The sequence below is a fragment of the Myodes glareolus genome, chromosome 22 (assembly GCF_982192425.1).
Source record: "Myodes glareolus chromosome 22, mMyoGla1.1, whole genome shotgun sequence".
NCBI lineage: Eukaryota > Metazoa > Chordata > Mammalia > Rodentia > Cricetidae > Myodes > Myodes glareolus.
Genome location: NC_142047.1, coordinates 15,137,448 through 15,158,871, shown reverse-complemented (window position 1 = coordinate 15,158,871; position 21,424 = coordinate 15,137,448). Strand labels below are relative to the sequence as shown.

The following is a 21,424-nucleotide window of genomic DNA, read 5'->3' as shown; positions in this document are numbered from 1 at the left end:
TTGGGTTGTCTAGAATGGGCTCTTCTCTAATCCAGGGATTAGCACTGGTCCTGCTGGAACATATGATGGGATGCTGGAACATGGACTGGGAGAAGAGTTTTTACTCTGCAAGAACATTTTCCTTCCATTCTTCCTGATGCTGACTCCACACTCATCTGAGTCTCTGGAAGCATTAGAGTTTTTAATAATTTACCCACGAACCTGTTCAGCTGCTGGGAAGCTGGAATATGAGAGTCATAGACAAATTCTTGCAGCTCTTTGGTCTTTTTGCTGTTCTTCTAAATTTATGTGGTGCCCGTCCCCTTGTGTGAAGGCTGCTACCACTGTTGTTATGAATCTGGCCTCCCTCATTTCTCATGCACATATTTAGTTTGAGACAGAGCTCTAACAGGCTGGCTGCACACTACGATGCTGCTCTGGCTCTTCCTAGTTTGAATGGGGTGCACCTCTGCTGCTAAGGCTCTTTCCACACTGGGCTGCCTCTTAAACTTTTATGTGGCATCTATTTAATATTCCTGTTCATGAAGGTCTTAGCAGTGTGTACAAATGCAGTCTTTAAGATTTGGGTGAAAAGTTGAATGTATTCAGATATTCAACAAATGTTTAATGATACCCATAAAGCATTGGAAACTTATTGAAGATGACATTAAGATGATCTCATATTTTGATTTTTAAAGGCTGAAATATCTCTTTTTAAGCCTTAAATAAAATGGAAGGAAGTCTGGAAAACATCATGCTTCTAATAATGCTCTGGAAATGCAGTTGAATTTGATATGCAGGCAGGAGTTTCCAGCAAACGCTGATTGTACAATAAACTTAGCACCGAGAATCTGCCGGTGTGACGGGGCAGCTTTACATCAGGTTGAAGGCTTGTCAAGCCCCAGCACATGTGCTAATATTTCAGTCAGCCTCGAGTGCAGCTGTCAAAACATGTGGGCTCTGTAGATCAAATGGGACTTCTAAATTTCATGAGTTCTGTGTTCTGAGTCTCAGGACTATTTTGCTTTTCTAATTAGAAAGCAGACATTGCTTCTGATAGATGAATATCAAGATTTATTGATCATCCCAAAATATCTTCCAGAACAATAAAATTTGCATTTCATAATTTAAGAAGTTGATGCACAGTCACTGATTTTGAGCACTTTCAGGAAGCAGAAGAAAGCGCCAACACCTCAAACCTGGGACAGGAAGCTGGCGCTCACTCAGAAAGCAGATCTGCAAGTGGCGTCGGTTTCAACCAGACAGCAGTTTCTCACAGCTTTGCTCAGCTAATCAAAAAAATTAATTCTTAAGGATACACGTGTTTACTTTCTTAAATATTTCAAGGTCTTTTCCTCTCTGTCATTCTTTAATTTCTCTTCTCCACCCATCAACAACCAGAGCTTATTCTCCTCCATGGACTTCATGACTCTTTCTCTGGCTTAAGTTTTGTGAGTGGCTTCCTCAGAACCATCTTTTAGTACCTTCTCTTCACATACCGTCTGATTTGCAAGACTGAATTGTCATTATTCCCAGGCTTGCTGACTGACACACACAGTGTCCTACACGTGTTCTAAGAGCCAGCCATACCTCGAACTGGTCAGCGCTATGTGGGACTGCATTTCTTCAGTCTACACCCACATTTACTTGGTATCAGTTGACTTGCATTGGGCTACATACCCTATACGACAAATTTGATTACTTAATGAAACTCAGGAGGACTGGTCAGAAAAAATGATGCTTGCTGGGATTGGAGCCCAAACAAGTGGGCCACATTTTGACGTCTAGGAAGGAAATACTTTAATAAGATTTAAACACTTAATCAACTTGCATAAGTAAATTTGGCAGAAAATTTCATTTTCCAAATGAATTAAATGAACTTGAGCAAAGAATGTTTCCAGATATATTTGTTAGTTCAAAACTAGAATTTTTTGACTTTCAACTTTGCTTTTACAAGGTTAACAGTACTAAATTTAACTATTTAAACAATTTCATGTTTATTTATTGTTTGCAATTATGTGTAGGCATGTATCCTGCATGTGGCATGTGCATGTGCGGGCAGCTGACACAGTGCCGAACACTTCTGTCTTTAACAGGTGCTCAGAAAATGTTTGATACGTTATATCTTAGTCCGACTCTCATACTTAGCACAATACCAAACCACAGCCATGTTACAAGGTAAAAACTAAGAGTTTTGAACAGAATTATTAATAATGCAGCTTCTGAAGTTAAATATCAGGGTTCGTTTTGCGTTTTCTGCTGTGCTGCACATCTTCTGTTTTTAGTGCAACCGTAGTACAGCCTTCGCCATCCTCACACTACCTCCTAAGTCCCAGGAAAGTTTGCTTTAATGGCTGGAAGGTGAGAATTCAGTCTAAAGAAGCAGAGTTTTGATGGAACATGCAGTACTGAATTTTCAATTCACAAACTATTTCTATGGCTCAGTGAAGATTATAGGAGCTGGCACAAATCGTGAAAACTGGGGTTTCACTTGATTCCAGTCACTGCCCACCATTCAACTGCCGCTGGCATGCAAAGGTCTAATACCAGCAAACAGAATACAACATCTACCTCGCTAACACATCAGTTCACCCATTACTGGCTGCCTGATTAGTTAGCTTCAACACAAAAGACCCAGCCATCACCTCTCCTGCCTGCACCCTCTCTAGCTAACCAGACACGAATCCCCATTGCTTGGCTTGACTTCGCCTTCCAGCAGCAAGCTCATCACAACCTTCATCAGATAGCTGCAGGTTCCTCGTTTTCCCAGTGGGGGCGTGTTGTAGAAGGAGGTCATATCATCCTACAAAGGAAGAGAACAAACAAGGCCTTGGGATTGACAGGTGAAATCAGCGGCTGCCTAAGAAGCAAAGAGATTTGCAGAAAGATTTCCTCATGGAAATTACGAGCTCTCCTCACTTCGCTTTCATTTTCCCGAGGTGTCTTCTCAGCACATAAAACAAAAGCAGACATTTTTAGTAGCCTTCTCTTTGCTAGTAATTTTTATTTACTTAGGGAACCCTTTCCCAGATGAGCATACGATATTAAGCAGAGAGCCCAGAAGGGACTACATTCGACAGTACACAGCCCCAATGATGCCCGTCCTACACTCCCATCTTCCTCTGAATTTATTTTACAGCCTTCTGGAATCAGGGGTTCCTCCCTAGCAAAACACATTTTAATTGTCAGCGATATAAAAAAAAATTATCTCATCCTAGATTTCTTTTTCTTCTTTTGTCAGAACTTCATAGCTCAATTGACTAGCAATTAGCTAAAAAGTAAAATTAATTCCTCAAGTAAGTCTGACTGACTCTCAAGCATTCTAATTTTGTACTCTGTAGATCTGTTTGGGACGTGAGATGGTAAGATTAGAGAGCATTTCAACAGCTGAGACAACGAGACATTCTCCAGAAGGCTGTCCTCTCCACTTACTTGTTTCTCCATTCCTTTGAGCCGACTCTCGTCCTTTTGGAACTCGTGAAATGCTTCTTTGACCAGTCTGTCTAGATCTACTTTGTCTTGAAATTCCAGTTCAGGGTTTCTTTCCAGCACAATGGACACGACCATTAGTAACTAGAAGAGACAGATGTCAAAGGTCATTGACCTGAACCGCAACCTGGCGACACAGTCTGGCCAGGGTGTCCTCACTGATCTGATGGACAGTGCTCTGCATATGAAGAAGCATCCATGGATAGAATTCTAACTCTGAAGATTAGCAGCACATGTTCTGTCTAGAACATACATGTTTATCACAATATAAACATGCATGTTTATCACAGTGTCCCTGTAGCCACCGAACATGCATGTTTATCACAGTGTCCCTGTGGCCACAGAGAGGTCTTTTTAGTCACTGCTGGTGTTTTGAAGATGACATTTTGGGGATGGAGAGAAAGCTGCTGGCGTACAAAAGACTCCATACAGCAGAGAGCTCAGCTGGTGAAGAGCTTGCCTTCATCAACCTGTTTGGCTGCATCATAATTGATTCACAGAAGTGCTGCTCACTTTGAGATTCTTTTTTGATTATATACAAGTGTGTGTGTGCAGTATGTGTAAGTGAGTGTCGTGCCCACAGAGGTCAGGAGAGAAGAGGGCACTGGATCCCCTGCAGCTAGAGTTACAGTCACCTGATGTGGATGCTGGGGACCAAACTTTGGTGGTCTGGAAAAGCAGCAAGGCTCTTACTCACTGAGCCATCTTTCTAAGCCCTTACAATGCTCATTTCATTATGTTTTAACTTTCAGGTTTTTTGAGAGAGGGTCTCTTTACATAGCCCTGGCTGTCCTGGAACTCACAGAGATTCACCTGTCTCTGCCTCCCAAGTGCTAGGAATAAAGGTCTGAGCCACCACAGCTGGCTTATAAGGCTCAGTTTAGATAGCAAACGTCCATGCCCAGACTAGCTGTGTATGGGGTGATTGGTAAGGGCCTTCTGATAAACCTTATGCGTTGTACACTAACCAGAAAAAAACTCTAAAAAAAAAGTTCTAAGTTTAAGAATCTTACTGGGTGCATTTTATCCAAATGCTGCGAGTCAGAACCTGAAGACACTATAGTAAAATCCAGGGGCCACAATGTGGCAGACCCATGGGCAGGCTAAAGCTAGGTTTTTGACAGTTTCAGACAGAGACTATGGACTTGTGTTGCACTTCTAAAGGAAATTTCTTCAGCCAGGGAAAAGGCACCAGAGTCATCAGAAGTCAACAAGAAGAAGCCCTAAATCCACTATCTGCCCTGGACACTGGAAATGAAAAGTTAAATACACATCATACAGAAAACATCCTGCCAACCCTGCCTTTCCAGACCCCCGTCTCTGCATCACTCCTCCTACCTGCTCCTATTCCACATCCTGGGCCATCAAAAGATGAGACTGAATGTCACTCAGGTTTGACTGCAGCTCCAGAGATAATGGGCTCAGCAGGGGCCAAATTTACCTTAATATTTCCTGATAGCTTCTATGTCAATAAGACATATGACTTACTTGCAAGAATATAATGTCTGATAGAGACATTGCCAGAGAAAGAGACAGGGAGAGGACTGGCCATATACTAACTTCTCCACTCCAGGAACTCACCACACAAGGTTTTGTGGGACAGAAGGGCAAGTGTGTAAATGTGTGTGCCCGGGTGCACGTACTTCAGCATTCTACACAATGTCTTCTCTTCATAGGCAGCTGTTTGGAAACATGTCTTTCAAAAAACTAGCTGCAGTGATCTCTTGCTCCCCATAATTCTCTGGATTGTTGCAATACTCTACAACAGTAGTTATTATTCCTAGAAGTAGGAAAAGCTAAAAGCTAACTGGAAAGAAATGATCTCTCCCTCTTTTGCTACGGCACTGCTGATGTGCTGGTTGCAGCAGGGTGAGTGCAGCTGGGTGGCTGGTAGGTTTGGATTTTCCACTTAAGGGAGCTTAAGGTACTTGAACCACAGGACAAGGGACTTGATCCAGGTCAGGGATGTCTGTCTTCTTGATGACTCTTTCAGAGAAGCTGACAGGTGATGGACAAAGCTCTTGGTCTCAGGGGAGAGGGTAGTTTTTCTATATTAGTCTTCAGTGAGGAGACAGAAAGCAAGCCTTCAGTGATCTATATTTTTGTTTATAATACAAACCTCTACAATGATCTGTCTGTACTTTGGCTGGTCAATGTTTCCCAATATGTCTTCAACAAGGAGAGAAAAATTCATCTCATACATAGTCATATCCGACAAGGTTGGTTGCTGAAAAAGAAAAAGCCTCCACATTAGCATGCTGAATGTTATCCTCTGTGTATTGTTTAATAGAGGAACTTCATTTTCTAATCAATAATCTTTCCAGTTTCTATAAAACTGGAGAGAGCATTTTCACCCCTGTGACTAAATTTTATATATGTCAAACTACTGAATCCAGCCAGTTGACTATTGTGATAAATTAAGCCTCCCACTTTTAGTAGTTATCATCATTATGTTAATAATTTTAGGAGAAAGAACTGTATTAAAAATCCATCCCATAAATAAAAGTAACAGCTCAAAATTGAGACTATGAATAGAGTACATATTGCATTCAGAATTAACATGAGGAGTTATGCTTGCTGCTGGACTTTAGAATGTAAGTCACTGCTATTAAATTTATAGAATTTCTGGGCTTTTTTTTTTGCCAAGCTTCCAGCAGAAAAATGCTACAACTAAGCAAAAATTATGTGCAGAAATTACAGAAAACAGAAAAAAGAGACAAAACGAAAAGAATCTTTCGCTTTGCCCTTTCTTTAGAACAAATCAACAGTCTTTTATTCACTGAGGCTATCCAGTCCCATCCACATCAGAGCATGGACAGCGTACTGGCCAACTGTGACTGTCAACTTGAGTGGACTGAGAAGTGGAGTATTAATGAGGCACATGTTTGGTTGTATCTGTGAGGATGTTTCTATAAAAGTTTGAGTAAGGAAGATCCAGCCTAAATGTAGGCAGCAGGAGCTGGAGTCTGAACAAAAAGCCTATGATGTACTGGCATCCTTCTCTTTCTGCTCCTCAGTCACCACCCTGAACCCAACCGTTCTCTGTGTCACCCTTCCCCTGCCACGGCGGACTGTGTTCCTCTGAACCATCAGCTACAATAGACCCTTCCTTCCCTTGTTGCTCTGGGCCAGGTACTTGTTGATGAGAAAAGTAAAGGTAACAGAGAGCATCCCTTAAGGACAGGAGGGAGAATGATGAGGAAAGTGACTACAACAGGGAGCAGCCCTCAGCACAGGAGGGAGAGCCCTAATGATAGGCTGGTGTGCCGCAAAGCAGAGAACGACAGTGTTATCCCAAGAGATGCAGAGAGGACCAGACTCACTTGTTTTATCTTAGTGGTTTATAGTGAATGTAGCCATAGTTTTAAAACAAAGTATATCCATTTGATCCTTACACTAGGACTGAGGAAGTCCTTCTTGACTTAAGGTAACAGAAAGGTGTTCAGTCTGGTGTGATAATGCCTCAGTCCAACATTCCGTACGACTACTGTATTCCACAGTCAGTTTAACCCAACAAATACTGTTACAAGTAGTCTGGGAAACCTGAGCAGGACAGTTGGCTGCTGTGAGTGCCTAGATGTCTAATAATGGGGTCAATGTGGTAATAGAAGGAAAGGAAGATTCTTTTCTGGTTTCATATTAACTTCTTAATAGATCTTGTTAGAAAGGCAGCCTAGCTCCTAGGCATTGGTGATAGTTGCTCCAGAGAAGAGATATCAAGCTTGGCTTATTTTCTACTCTTCTGAAAGGACTTAGAGTAGAGCAGAGAGGTAGAGAGAAAATAGCTCAGAAGCCAACCCATCAAGTGTCCATTCCTTACTGGGTGTGGGTCCGTGGGGAAAATCATCCCACTGTTTGGTTTCCTCGTTCTGAATTGCATGGAATAATGAAGCACCTTTCTAGAAGTATGGGCAAGATGGACACCTAGACTTTGCCCCTGTGTGATCTGGTTAAGGGAGTCAGAATCCTCACAGCCCAGTAAAGAATTGACTTCATGGAAGAACAGATGAACAAACAAGGGTGAAGAAAGCTGATCATGTCTAATTCAGTAAACCAACTAGAAACACACCAACAAAATTACAGGAATTAGTAAACATCTTTAAATAATAATCTCCAGTGTAAATAGTCTCAGCCAATAAAGAGATACAAACTAGATAGATGATTGGACTTAAAAACTGGACCTAACTATTTGTTGCCCCCAAGAAACACACCTCACTGGTAAAGATACCCACCAACTCAGAGTCAGTGAATGGAGTCAGTCTATTAGGTAAACAACAGCTAGAAATGAGCTGAAGTAACTTATGATAGCTGACAAATTAGACTCAAATAAAAATTAAAAAGAGGAGATAAATAAGGTCATTACAGTAATGCTAATAAAGGGAACAATCCATCAGAAACCTGTAACAGTTGTAAATATATATGTCCCAAATGTTGGGACTCCCAATTCCATAAATAAATACTAACAAACTTAATACAAGTCCTAATATAATAGTGTGCAATGTCAGCACCAACTCTCATCTTTAGATAGGTAGTGCAGGGGACCTCAGAGCTCATGACAGCTAGTTTTAATTGTCAACCTGGCACAATCTACAACTACCTTGGAGTCTCAGTGAAGGACTTTTCTACATTAAGTCAGCCTGTAGGCACGTCTGTGTGTGTGTGTGTGGGGGGGGGGGTTCTTGATTGATGGGAAGACTTGTCCACTGTGGGTAACACCGTTCCCTGCACTAGGGATCCTGGAAGGTCTACGAGATGGAAAGGAGAACAGAATGCGAGCACGCACACACTGGTTCGCCGCTCTGCTCTCGACTATGGACAGAATGCGGTCGTCTGCTTTAAGTCCCTGCCACTTGACTGCCCTGCGATGATGGCCACAGTCTGGAGCTGTGAGCCAAACACACCTCCCTCTCTTCAGCTGCTCTTGTTTACCAGAGCAGCAGGAAGTGAAACCAAGAGAGATTAAACTACAACAGAGATCACATAAAAGATATGTCAGAACATCCCACCCAACAGAATGCACAGTTTTCTCAGAAGCTGATGAAATTTGCTGAAAAACAGATCACATTCTAGGCCACAAGTCAAGTCTTACCAAATACAAAAGAATAAAAATAACTTCTTGTGTCTTATCAAACCAAGTCACACTAAAACTAGAAATCAGCAGCAAGAAAAACTACAGAAACGGCACGAACATGTAGAGAATGAACAACACCTGAATGACCAGATGTGTATTGAGGAAATCAAGGGGACAATTATAAATCCTAGAATCAAATGAAAAAGAAAGTACAATTTAGCAGAAACTTTGAGATACAGGTCAGGTTATATGACACTTACATGAAGGGGTGGCTGGAGAGGTGGCTCAGTGATTAAGAACATATATTGTTCTTCCAGAGGAACTGAGTTCCACTCCGAGCACCATGTCAGGTGGCTCACAGCCAGCACCAATGGCAATCTGGCACCTCTGGTCTCTGTGGGCACCCACACTCATGTGTACATACCCACCACACAGGCCTTTAATGCAGATCTTTCAAGCTTGGAAAAGATATGTCTTTAATCCCCAATCTTGTGGTTCTTTAAATTTGTCTTTCATCTTTCCCTTATGGTACTATCTCTATAACTTCTAAAAATGAGTTTCTTTCACTAAATACTTCTATTTATTTGAATGTTTTAATTTACATAAGTAGGTATTTTAATTTATGTTTCTTAGGGATAGGGTTAGTTCAAAGTGTCTAGTGGTTATGGATTCTTCTGGGTGCAGAGCCAGATGTGTTTGTAAGTTAACTGACACTGTGATTATTCCAAGCACACTTTCCAGTGTGCTTACCTTGTTATGATTTGTCTCCTCTCACAGACTGTTGACTATGAATCAGGATAAAATGTTTAATTTGAGGAGAGTGATTGGCAGTGTGTGCATACTCCATCGCTCTATCCTTAATTTACTACTAAAGCCTGCCTAGTCCTTTACATTTCATAAAGGATAGTGTGAGTGCCCTAATTAGGAAAATGTAGCCTATTCCTTCCCAGCTCATGGGCTACTGCACCTTGATCTAACATTTTTAATGTTGTTCTTTTGCTTACTATTATTTCTCTTTAGGGTTTGATAAAGGTGCAGTATATAAGCTGGGGGAAGGCACATTCCTTAGTCTAGGTATTGAGGCTGGAAGACACACCTCTAACCTGGCCTACACCTTCTGCTGGAAGCCTATATTAAGGACATGGAAGAAAGAAGCTTTTGATCTTTGCCTGCTTACTTTCACCTTGCTAGTAAGTCCATTCCTTCACTGGCATTAGAGCCTACTTCTTTGGGATTCTAGCAACGCTGAAGACCAACTGAGACATTCAGCCTTGTAGACTGAACGATTTTTTTGAACTTTCCACTCACAGCCAGCCATTGTTGGATTAGCTGGATTTCTGCCAGTATGTCTTTCTTAAAAAAATTCCAATTATACACATACATACATACATACATACATGCAGAGACATATTCTATAAGTTCTGTTACCCTAGAGAAATCTGATAAATACAATATACATAGTTAAAAATAAGAAAAATAAATAAATAAAAGGTTTCAATTAAATGACCTAATTATGTACCACATGGTCTTAGAAAAAAACAACATTCTAAACCCCAAAGTAATATATGGAAATAAATAATACAGAGCAGGCCAAAAATTAATGAATAGAGACTAAAAGAGCAATACTTAGAACAACTCTGGTCTATCAAAATCAATGAACCTGAAGCAGCAAAAGTCCCCATTGAAAAGTGCAGAAATGGATGGATTCACTGTTAAATTCTCCCAAATCTTTAAGTAAATCCTAATGCCAATGCTTCTCAAATCATTTCATAAAATAGATTTTTCTTATTTTCAAATTAATTCCAGAAAGCTGGCATTGCCCTCATAGCTCCATTAGATAAAGATACAACAGAAATAAAAAAACTGTCATAACATTTGCATCAAAATTGATGAAACTAGGAATGGTTTTGTTAAGCCAGACTCAGAAAGAGAAATTCTGGAATACTTCTCTCATATAGAGAACCTAGATTTAAACGTGTGTGTGTGTGTGTGTGTGTGTGTGTGTGTGTGTGTGCCACAAAAATAAAAAGCAGATCATAAGAGGGGAGAAAGAGATCTTAAGAGAAGGGGAAGTGGAGAGGGTAACAGAACAAATGTAATAAGAAAGCAGAAGGCGGGAAGAAAGGTAGCCATCTTGAGGGGGTAGGGGATATGGGGAGTGTAGCTGAGGAGAGGACCTAAGACATGCACAAAGATGCTGTGATGAAACTCATTACTTTGTATATTAACCTAAAAAATAACTAAAACAAAAAATACACAGAAAATGAATCAAAACAGAAATTATTATATTAAGAGATGTACGGTTGAGTTAGACAGACCTCATGCTTTCTCTTACACACGAAGCCAGGTGAATTATACTGTCTCTGTGTGTGTGTGTGTGTCTACATAATGTACAACATATATAATGAAACTGGAAAGTGAATCATGAGAGGAGAAAAAGAAATTTTAAGCAAGCGAGGAAAGGGAAGGTGTAATAGATTAAAAGTAGAAGAAGGGACTATGTGGGAGAAGAAAGGGGATTAGACAGAGGGGGAAGCAGGCATGGAAGAGGGCTTTGGGGGAGGAAAATGAATGAGAACAAAGTATGAAAATCCAATAATAAAACTCAGTGCTCTGTATCCTAACTTAAAAATTAATAAAAAAGAAAGGAAGGAAGGAAAGAAGAGAGGGAGGGAAGGAGGGAGGGAGGGAGGGAGGAAGAAAATGGTTACCAAAACTAAATGCCACTTGAGTTTGTAAAATGAAACACTACATAATATTTATGTACACATTTTTGATGCAAAGAGAGTCTGCTAAACATAGTTGAGGCTATCACAGAATCAAGTGGAACACGATAGGGCTAGTGGGGCAGGGCAGTGGGGCAGAGACAGGTGTCAACAGGTGGCCACACTGCGCTGCCAGTGAGAGCAGGGATGAGCAGCATCGGGGCTGACAGCAGAGGAGCTGTTGCCAGGAGACAGAATGGCCAGAGCATCAGCCACAGGGCAGCTGAAGAAGGCTAGAGCAACCAACTTTTGTGTTGTTTTGGTTTTCGAGACAGGGTTTCTCTGTAGCTTTAGAGTCTGTCCTGGAACTAGCTCTTGTAGACCAGGCTGACTTCAAACTCACAGGTTTTCACCTGCCTCTGCTGGGATTAAAGGTGTGCGCCCCCACTGTCCGACTTTAAAACAACCAACTTTTGAATTTAGTTTTTGAGTAAGAAATAGACTTGTGACATAATTCAAACTTTGAATGGCTAAGGGGTTTCATTGTCAAGTCTACAGCAGATCCTAGAACCTCCTCCTGAGGAGAACACTACCAATTTCTTGTGAGTTGTTCCATACTCTTGCATCTATATAAGCAGAATACATATTGGTACATCGGAGACTATTTCTTTTTAATATAAAGAGCTACCTCAAAATTAATGTGGTTAAAGTTTCAATATTAGAAGCAGGCACAGTACTCTATTTCTGCTTCTGTATAAGCGAAGTGAGTTAAACACCAGGACTGAATAAATGATATCACATCAAAGAAGCAGGTCATTTTAGATAATCGAGAAAACCATTCACGCACAGGAGAGTCAGCAGTTCCTCAACACCATCAATAAGTCACACCACAAGGAACCTCAAAGACTGTATCTCAGCCCAGCGCTATGTCTCAGCAGTGCTTTCCTGAACCACACACCATAGGCCACTCTGCATTGCTAGGCTGGATCTACTACTTTTCAGCACATGTTTTATGTCTGGGAGGCCCCAGCACTGGCCCACCCCTTAGTGGAGAAGAGACACCACAACTTGAAGTAAAGCTAACATCATGTGCAGGTTAGTTTCTATCAATTTAGCACAAGTCAGGGTAATCTGGGAAGAGGGACCATCAACTGAAAAATTGCCTCCATCAGATTGGCCAGGAGGCAAGTTTGTGTGGGTGTGGGTCGGGTGGGGGGCATTTTCCTGATTAATAACTGATGTAGAGGGGCCAGTTCACTGTGGGCTATGCCACCACCCCTGGGGCCGGTGGTCCTGAGTTATGTAAGAAAGCAGGCTGACCCACCTGCCATCAACTGCAACACTTGGGAGAGCCAGTCCTGTACCTCGCCTGGGCAACACAATAGAGACAATTCTGTTGGCTGAGGTGTGGGTGAGTATGCCCCAAAGTTGTGAACATGGGAGAGCTATCCCCATTACTCATCAACCATGTGGTGGCATGGGTAGGGGAGGGATGTCCCCTACCTCATCAATGCCTGGGGCAGGTGGGAGAGCTGACCTGAGGGCCTAAGAGCAGTAGAGCTAGACCTGGCAAAGTGGCCCAAATGCCACCCCTGGACAACACAATAGAGCTGGCCCTGAAGGCGTAAGTGTAGGAGATCCAGCCCTGGAGACATGAATGCAGAACTGGCCCTGCCCCTTGCTTATTGCTGCAAAGGGTGAACTAGCTAAAGCTATGCAAGAGAGCTCAACCTTGGTGGTGGACAAGGGAGAGCTGATGGGCTAACCAACCCAGCAACCGCTCAGGCCCAGAACCAGGATTATGAGTTGGCCCACCCCAATATCCACTCCATCTGTGATCTGCTGGAACACAAAGATGCAGGCTCTCCATGACACAGGTCAACAACAGGATAGCCAAGAGGAGTCCCATGAGGACCCAGCATCGACAGTGTAGCAAAAAGTAGAAGCCTCAAACCAGATCCATAACTCTTTGCAATGAACATTTGCAAGTAAAGACACATGAACAAAGGGGTTTATTATGTGACTCACTGTGTCACACTACAGTTTCCATGATGTGATTCCCGCCACTTTTTTTTTTCTTTTAAATTTTATTTGGGGGTGGTGGCTGCTAGGGCAGAGGGTGGATATACAGGGATGGAAAATGAATGGGACCGAGATGTTTGATGTGAAGGACACAAAGAAGAAATAAAAAAAGCAAGTTAAAAAAAAAAAGGAGGGCTGAGCAAGCCATGGGGAACAAGGCAGTAAGCAGCATCCCTCTGTTCCTCTTTCAGTTTCTGTCTTGAACTCCTGCCCTGACTTCCCTTCATGGTGGACTAAAAACTGAAGATGAAATAAGCCCTATCCCTCACAAGATGCTTTTGGTCATAGTGTTTTTTTTTTTTTTTTTTTTTTTTGTTTTTTTTTTTGTAGCAAATGATGACTTATTTTCTGGCATTTCTGTCTTGAGCACCCCAGTTTGAACATTCTTAGAACAAAGAATGTTTGCAAAGAAGGAAAGTTGTCTGCAGTGCAGAGAGGAGAGAATCCCTTCCCTCCTGTTGGTCCTTCCTCCTGAATTAAGTGAACTTTACCTGTGGCAAATGCTTCCCGGCTACAACTATACCATTGGGTGTGCGTTCCAGGATCTGCCATACTCGGTCGTAGAACCCCGGGGGAGTTCTATTCAATGACCCATCAATCTGACGTCTATCCAGCCAGCATCTGCAGAACAGAGGAAAGTCGTAATATTGAAAATCAAGTATGTTCTCGGAGAGAGCAGGGTTCTGTGTGTCAGCTGAGTGAGCGAGAGTGAACACTTCGGTGGCGTATATCTGCCATGCTAGTGCAGGAGGGAAAGCAGGGGAGTGCCGCAGCTTACGGCATTAGTAGGCAAAGCGATGTTCTCCAGCAAGCTATGAGCTGCTTACTACATCATCAGATGATTTCCCACAACAAAAATGGGTACAACTAGCTTCACAGTTATTTTATACTGTTCTCACATTAATAAAAAACAAGCACCAGAAAGCCATGGGAATCATATAGTTAGATCCTATAGATCCTTCCCAGAGTTGGCTCAATAAATATTTGGTAAGAAATGAACAAGTGAATGTTTAGAAAAGTATTACATAGCTACTTATATATGCATGTATATTCTCATATAAAATGAAATGATCTATTTTAAATCTTTTTATTAAATAAGAATGTCTATTTAAATAAGGCTGATGACTCAGTTCAAAAAAACTAGACATAAAATCTTAAATGTCAACCAGATAATCTTATACATCAAAATTATGACCAGAATTACAATAATAAACTTAAATTCTGGAGTAGATATTAACCTAATATACCATTCAAAATTGCCAAAGGTTCAGAACTTCCTTTGTTTTTAAAGAATACACAATGACACAGTATAATTTTATAGAAGCTAAAAATTGTGTATGTGTGTCTGTGTGTCCACGTGTGTCTATTTACACTAGGTTCTTAAAAAAGACAGATTGAAATAAACAATTATCACATGCAAGATGTGTCAGGATCAACAAACTGACAATATTTCTAAGTACAAAAGTAGCTGTGTAGGACAGAGTAAACAGCTAAAGAAAGACACTTGTTTTGTGGCAGAATACCAGTGCAATTTGATAAATTTAGTAATTAAGAGGAATCTTTTCTGAACGGCTGAAGTTTCCATCAACAGACCCAGACTTACACTATTGCTTTCAGTGTTTTGTTAAAAGGCAACAAGGTCAATGATGATGTTTTTCTTTGGTAACTGAATACCCTCTGCATTTGGTTTTTAACTTTATTCCTTAAATATGGTTACAATACGGTGATAACAACAAAAATATATCTCAGAGCTCTATGAAGTTATGCTAATACTATAAAAGGAATATTTGTTTAGAACATAAAAAGAGTAAGAGATTACTCAAATGGAGCTGGGAAGTTATTTTAGAAGACATTATTATTATTAATTATTAATCTGTATGGGTGTTTCACCTATATGTATGCTTGTATATTGTGTGCAGGGCTAGTGCCTGTGGGAGCCAGAGGAGGGCACTGGATTCCCTGACTGTGAAGTCACAGGTGGTTGTGAACGACCATGTGGGTGCTGGGAACGGAGCCAGGTCATCTGTAGGAGCAGCCAGTGCTTTTAATGGCTGAATCATTTCTCCAGCCTCCTTTAAAACTGTCATTTCATTTTGAAAAACTTTATACTTACAGAAGACACAAAAATAACGCCAATTTCTTCTACCTCTTCACTCAAGTCCTCTCCCAGTCTTGTCATCATATAAAATTGTGGCTTAATCATTGGCAGCAAGAAATCAAAGCCATACAATAATAGGAAGTTACCTGTGAGTCTTCTTGACATTCTACCAAGTTAGCCTCCAGTTCAGGATGGCCTGTGTCATTTAGTTTCCATGTACTGGGGGCTCCTTGAATTTGTAGTAATTCTTTACTTATTTATTTGTGTTTTAAGCTGTCATACCTCAGCAATATCTGCTGTCTCAGGATTTTCCTCTGATTGGGTTCTATAGAGGTTTCTTGTGAAATAATGCATTTTGGGCAAGAACATCAGGAATAGATACAGGGTCAGCCCCATATGAGGGTACACAGAAGTGAAGCCTTATCACCAGTGATGTCATCTTCATCATTTGGGTTAAGGGAGTCATCAGGTTTGTCCCCTATATAAAATTACTAGTTTTCCCTGTGCTATTGTATGGAAGGAAGTTGGATAGAAATACTCAGAGGTTAAGCGGAGTTCTCACTCCACGTTTCTTCTAGCAATTGTTCTTGCCTGCAGCTACTGCTATATTTTCTCAGTGATCATTTTCTGTTTCCATCCGTCTATCTGAACTTAATTAGTTCTGCCTTAAGGTGGAGTCCCTTCTTCCCCATTCACTGATCTCTATCAGCTTATCTGTTTATAATCTATTACTAGTCCATGTGTATTTCTTCTACACAAATGATTAGGTACCCATTTGGAAAAAGCAAAAACAAACAAAAAGCCACATCTTAGTTGGGGTCCCAAGAGCCTCTTCCAGTTTCTGTAGTGTCTACCTGCACATCTCTGTGGTATTTTGAGACTTTTTTTCTTTTGCTTTCTGGCACAAAGATGCTCCTGCTTACATTTTTTTCCTTGTTTTTTTTTTTTCTGCCTTCCTCTGAAATCAACCATTTCTCCAAAAAGGACCGATTCTTTCATTGCAATGTTTAGAATGCAACTGTTTCAGGTTTGTTCACTACCATGGCAGTTTCATGGCTCCTAGGGCATCTCAGTAGACAGAACTAGGAAACACATGGATGTATATGCGCAAACACAGACCTATGTTCATTTCTGTATCTATCAGTGTAAAACCATGACTTCATGTTGGTTTGTCAACTCAATATCAACCTACTTCCCGCCCCCTTATAAGAATGACCATTAAAAGTCATAATACATTTACTCATTTATTCAATCTTAATACAGTTTGTTCACTAGCAATCTGAATTAAATCCTACTTAAGGTCTTTCCCATGCCAAGGTTAAAGAGAAATTCCCCAGTGTTTTCTTCTCTGTCCCATGCTTTACATGCTGATCTCTAGTCTACTTGGAGGTGGCTGTGGTGTCATAACAAGTATCTGATTTTATCTATTTGCAAACAGCAATCCAGTTGTGAAAAGAATTTATTTTAAAAGTCCATTCTTGATGCAGTGACTTGTGATGGCAATGTTCCCATGTAGTGGATCCCAAATGTGTGTTTATGGAAGGCTCATCTCTGCCGTCTTTCCTGCCCGGGGCCATCTGTTTACCACACTGTCTTATTCACAGAAGCTATGCCCCCAGTTAAAACCATCGGAGAAAGCTTTTCTTTTATGTTTTCCAGTTCTCTCGCTGGTTTTTCCACATGAAGCTCAGGAAACGGTTCTTGGGACGTCACTGTGATGCCGTTACATTTACAACCAACATCTTATAATGTCAACTGTCTTATGACAAGGAGACTCACTTGTTTGTTCAAATATATTGTTAGAGAAGACAGCGAGGCACATATCTATAATCTATAATACATATGTATTATATTATATATAATATAATATATATGTGTATGCATGTATATGTAATATGTTTTATATATTATATAAAATATATAATATGTTTTATATATACATGCATACACATATATACACACACATACACACTTTAATAGACAACCTCTCTTGTAGATAGTCAGAATCTTCTAGGCATATAACTTTGTCATCTTGGGGATGCTTTAGTGTATTTAGCAAATACACTAAATAAATACTTGCCTAAATAATAACACTACTGTTCGTTCTGGAATTAAAAATATTAAATTCAAGGCAATCCACAAATACTTGTTTTATTTTTCTTCTAAGTGAACTATATGGAAGAATTTATGTCTGATGCTTATAGTCTACTTAAGGAGACAGAGTCAGGCAGCACATCTACATAATGCTACTAAACCCAATTTCTTCTGCCAAAGTGTTGGGAAGAGATGCCAAATACTATAAAGTTCCAGAAAAAAATTTAATCAAAGTTGTATAAAGTGTTATACAGTGCACAGATAATAAAAAAAATGGGAGAGTGTTATAAACTATACCTGGAAAAAATATAAAATGCAAATCAACACAGAATCATAAATCCAGACATTTCGATTCATCCGTGTCCATGCTGTCTGGCTGGGAAGGTGGCCTCATGTTCTGCTGAGCCTTCTTCTGTTTTTGCCAGCCTGGTATTCATGGTACTTACTAGAAAGCCCAGACAATCATTTTGTCTCAGCATCATAAGTGCTGGGATCATCGGTATATGCTACCCTGCCTAGCATCTGAATTTTCTCACTGATGTCATACTAATTTCTCATCCATATCAGCTAAAACTCAGATGTTTCTGTGTCTTTCTGTGTCTACGGGAAACAAAAGCCTCTATTACCTTCCGCTCTGCTGAGGCTGGAGAATGTCTAGGAGCAGCTGTTTAACCTCACTGGGCGAGAGCTGATACAAGTCCACGGCCGGCTCATCTCCACCACGGATCTGTAGTTCATACTCCATGGCATGGATGATCCACCTGAAGCAAGAACAAAGAACTCTTCAAATGCAATCACTTCATGCTGCTTCCGGCAACACCCTTCACAGCACTGATGTATCCATAGCGGAATGAGGAAAAGGCCATTTCCATTTCCTGGATCATTGATATTTCTTCCATCCAGAATCTTAAGAATGCTTTTAAACATATAATTAGTTGTAAGACACGGGGAAAGCTAAGTACTTAGATTCCTTCCAGGTCAGACTCACTATTGCCCTGTAACAGTGTCTGTAATTGCTGCGGGAAACAAGCTGCAACCAAACAGCCCACAGACGATTCATTTTAAGATAGGGCTGAGATGTGCTATCACATAAAAGTCTCTTCCTGGGAATGACAAGAATAATGATGACTTCTAAAAATAGGAATTTCTTTTTTAACCTTGTAATGTAAGTCATTAACTTGGGATTGGTGGGAACACAGAAGTGCCTGTGTTTGGAATACAAGGGGCAGTGAGCTGCAACCTAACTGCAGCAGTGTGTTACAGAAAAAGTCATTGCCCCAGACAGAGGACTGTATTTTTCTGTCTGTATCCCCTTGAAGAACAATCCACCAGGATACTGTGTGCACAGAGGTGAAAACTTAAAACTGATGTAGTCAAAAGATAGAGTCCTTTCTGCCAAAGCTAGTTTGTAAAACAACAGTGACACTCCTTTGTGGGAAGAGTTTAATGTCTCAGTGCAAATGATGGGAGAAAAACCTTAAACCTCCCCAGGTGAGCAAGAGGAGCAGTCGACCAGGTATAGGTCCCTGTGTGCTGGACCAAGCCACAGACCAAGAGTCTCAGGTCTGTGACTTCCAGTCTCTGTGGTCTTAGATGAAGACAATTCTCACTTCTCCTCTCTCCTATTGCTGTTCTTTCTGGATATCAGGAATTTGAGTACACACCATAAAATGCTTGGCTTGAGAGAAACAAACTGCTCACTTGGATATGACCCCCACCCCATCACCACATGCACACACACATGCACACACACACACACCCCACACCCCTAATGCACTCCATACAACTGAGAGAACTGGTAGAAACTTTAAGAGGAGGGTCCTGGAGTGAATTTTCTGGTCATGGGATCATGTCCAAGATGGGACCTTCTCCTTTCTGCTTAGTGTCTTTTGAGTGCCAAGATTTACTCTGCCAAGTGATGCTGCTGTGTGTTGTGCTGCTTGCCCCAGGCCCAACAGCAATGGGGACAACTGACTATGGACAAAAACCTTCAACACTGTGAGCCAAAACAATTTTTGTCTTTGTAAATGATTCAAATAATTTGTTTCAGTAAGGGAAAACCCAGAACACAAAGACAGGATGTTAACAATGCACTAAAAATCATTACAGGGTTTGATTTTGTCCACCCCAACTGCCTCCAGGCATTCCCAACACATTCCCATCCCCACTCATGTCCAGTTTTTTCCAGGTGACCTACTGAATCCAGTTAGTGCTATCTGTTGCAGTGTTGACTGGTAGCATGATTTTGGTGGCTTGATCTTGTTCGGGAATTGTGCACAGCTACATGAAATTACAAGTACAGTGGTCATGTCACATCCAGAAGACAGCATTTCATAGCGGCCTCTCCACCCACCAGCTTTCTTTCGTCCCCCTCTTCCTTGATGTTTCCTAAGACTTGGAGTATTTCTTTAAATCAGCTGAAAACTGAACTAAGTTTATCTGTCTGGCAAACAGTAGAATTTCTTGACTTGTCCACCTCCTGTATTAGATACTATATTTGCCAAAATGGTATACAAACATAACAGTCACCAGAACAGTCATTTTGGATGCTTAGATGTTAAAATTCCTTATAAAATTTTGTTACAAACATTTCAGTTAAAAAAATTCTCAACAGACTGAACCTTTTCTTTTTTTATAGTCTACATAAGTTTAACTTAAAGTTACTTATAATTCTACTTTATTTTCCTTTCATTTTAATGCTAAATTTTATATTTGTAGTAGCTTAGAGTAATGGCTCATTATTGAGCCATGCAACGGAAAATCTGTACTCTGGTCTCTTAGAAAGTCAATGGAATAAAAAAGAACCATGCAGTGGTAGGTACTCTTCTAGACTACATGACTGCAGATATGTACTAAAAATGCCATGTGTGGCCTTGTTTTAAAGAGGAGGCAGGAAGTCTTTTGGGGGCTAGAAACTGGATGTTCGGTGATGTTAATTTGGGGTCTGATAACAGCACTGTGATTAAGAAATCATGCTAGTTGAGCAGTGGTACATACAGTACTTTTGGTGCTTAGAAAGTAGAGGCAGGAGGATCCTGACTTTGAGGCAAGTCTGGGCTATATGGTAAGACCATGAATCAAACCAAAACAAAAACCAAACCACCAACAGAATGAACAACAACTGAAACAGAATGCCTCCCCCATATATGTATGTATGTATACACACACACACACACACACACACACACACACACACATATGTATATATGTATGTTTGAGACAGACTTTGAGGTTGGCCTTTGTAGACTAAGCTGGCATTGAGCTTGTGGTAATCTTCTGTCTTATTCTCTTATGTGTTTGGATTACGGGTGTGAGCCACCATGTCTGGCTACAAACCCCTTTCAAAAAAAGATTACACCTTCTCTCTAAGATACTCAGGAATGAATGTCAAAACACTCAATGGCAGATGTGATGACTGCCACACTCACGTGTAAGTGGCACACTAGATTTTATTCGGGTGCAGAGAAAAATGAAATTCTGAAGTTCTGAGGAAAACAGGTATTACTGGGAAATATACCAAGTAAAGTAGTCCCAGACCCAGATAGACAAATGCAACATGACTGCTCTCATTTGTAGAGCCTACCTTTGACCTCCGAGACTAGTACGTTTAACTCATAGTGTCTTTAGAGGTCAGGAAGCTAAGAAAGGGTCAATAGAGAGGGCGGCTTAAGGGACGGGGACATAGAAGAATATACAGAATATGAAAGTAGTTAGGGGACGGAGAGGTTAAGCAAGGATAGGATATGGAAATTGGGGAGAAGAAAAGCTGAAGGGAAAGATTAACCAAAACTAAGCATATTAGAAAATGCCTTTATGTGAACCTATTATTTTAGAGTAAGCTGATTAAAAAACATAGTTTAAAAAATTTGAACAGAAGCACCCTGTATGAATGGATACCGCTCTTCC

At 40.7% G+C, this 21,424-nt stretch overlaps 1 protein-coding gene across 4 annotated transcripts in view; it reads right to left on the bottom strand.

Moving 5' to 3' along the window:
- Nucleotides 1–1,030: 1,030 nt before the first annotated feature.
- Phkb (phosphorylase kinase regulatory subunit beta) overlaps nucleotides 1,031–21,424 on the bottom strand; it is a 179,126-nt gene continuing 158,732 nt past the window's right edge. For all 4 annotated transcript variants that reach the window (XM_087900341.1, XM_087900340.1, XM_087900342.1 and 1 more), the window contains 5 exons: nucleotides 18,145–18,279; nucleotides 13,818–13,947; nucleotides 5,588–5,695; nucleotides 3,412–3,552; nucleotides 1,031–2,782 (listed from right to left, as the gene is read on the bottom strand). In XM_087900341.1, coding sequence (XP_087756467.1) covers nucleotides 2,645–2,782; nucleotides 3,412–3,552; nucleotides 5,588–5,695; nucleotides 13,818–13,947; nucleotides 18,145–18,279 — 652 coding nt within the window. In that variant the 3' untranslated portion in view covers nucleotides 1,031–2,644. The remainder of the gene's footprint in view (nucleotides 2,783–3,411; nucleotides 3,553–5,587; nucleotides 5,696–13,817; nucleotides 13,948–18,144; nucleotides 18,280–21,424) is intronic.